Here is a 928-nt window from a genome sequence, read left to right on the forward strand (position 1 = left end):
GCGAAGGTACAATTTATTTATCTCGAGAAGCATTAGAGAAGAATATCAGAATTACTATTGACTGACAATCATTGACTCGGCTTTTGTGGCAACGAAGAGCTCAAGATATTTAAACGGAAAATAGTAGACAAGAAACAAAAAAAAACAATTAACTAAAACACTCTCTTGGTATATCTTGGATACTCTGTAGTTGTGTACACCCACACAAACACCCCATACTCAATAAAATCATATTATTATTAATTTTAAAGTTCTGTAAAGCAGTACAATCCTTAAAAGCGTGGTAACCAATTTGATTGACATATAATGGCATTTCAAACTTGACAAGCTTTTTACAATTTTCAAAACTTTCATTTCGAATGACTTTAAGACTGTTGGGCAGTTTGATTGAAATGAGGGATACACAATTTTTGAAGCACCCATCGCCTAATACTTCGACAGTTCCATCAATATTAATTGATGTTAATGACGAACAATTAACAAACGCGAATTGAGCGACTTCCCCAACACCAGAAACATTTATTGTGTCTTTCAAATTAAAGCAATTTGCAAAGCATAAATTGCCAAATGCAGTGACCTTTTTAGGAAATGGGAAAGTGTTAAGCCGCACCATATACATGAACGCGCTTTCTCCAAAATCGATTTCCCACTCTTCTGGTCTTCTTTTTGAAATCACAGAAGTCAATTGAGCGCCATTGAATGGTTTTTGACCAAATTGTATTTTTCCCTTCACATTAAAAACAATTTCAGTCAAATTTTTGTTTTCACTGAATGCTTTGTTACCAACTGATTTGACATTTTCTCCAAATTCGATTTTATGGAAATCACAGTTGTTAAATGACGTGTTGCCAATGATTTTTAATTCTTCGGGAAATTGCGCGACAAATTCTTGTGGTTCAAAATCGCCACTTTTGATATATTTCAACAT

The 928-nt window shown here is 33.7% G+C and overlaps 1 protein-coding gene across 1 annotated transcript; it reads right to left on the bottom strand.

Annotated features, from left to right (window-relative positions):
• Window positions 1–148: 148 nt before the first annotated feature.
• EIN_332770 (hypothetical protein) lies at window positions 149–928 on the bottom strand (the record flags this gene model as incomplete). Its single annotated transcript, XM_004185024.1, has 2 exons — window positions 149–371; window positions 486–928. 2 exons carry the CDS (start codon window positions 926–928, stop codon window positions 149–151), a joined length of 666 nt encoding a protein of 221 aa, XP_004185072.1.

This window comes from Entamoeba invadens, assembly GCF_000330505.1.
Source record: "Entamoeba invadens IP1 unplaced genomic scaffold scaff_1105074726131, whole genome shotgun sequence".
NCBI lineage: Eukaryota > Evosea > Mastigamoebida > Endamoebidae > Entamoeba > Entamoeba invadens.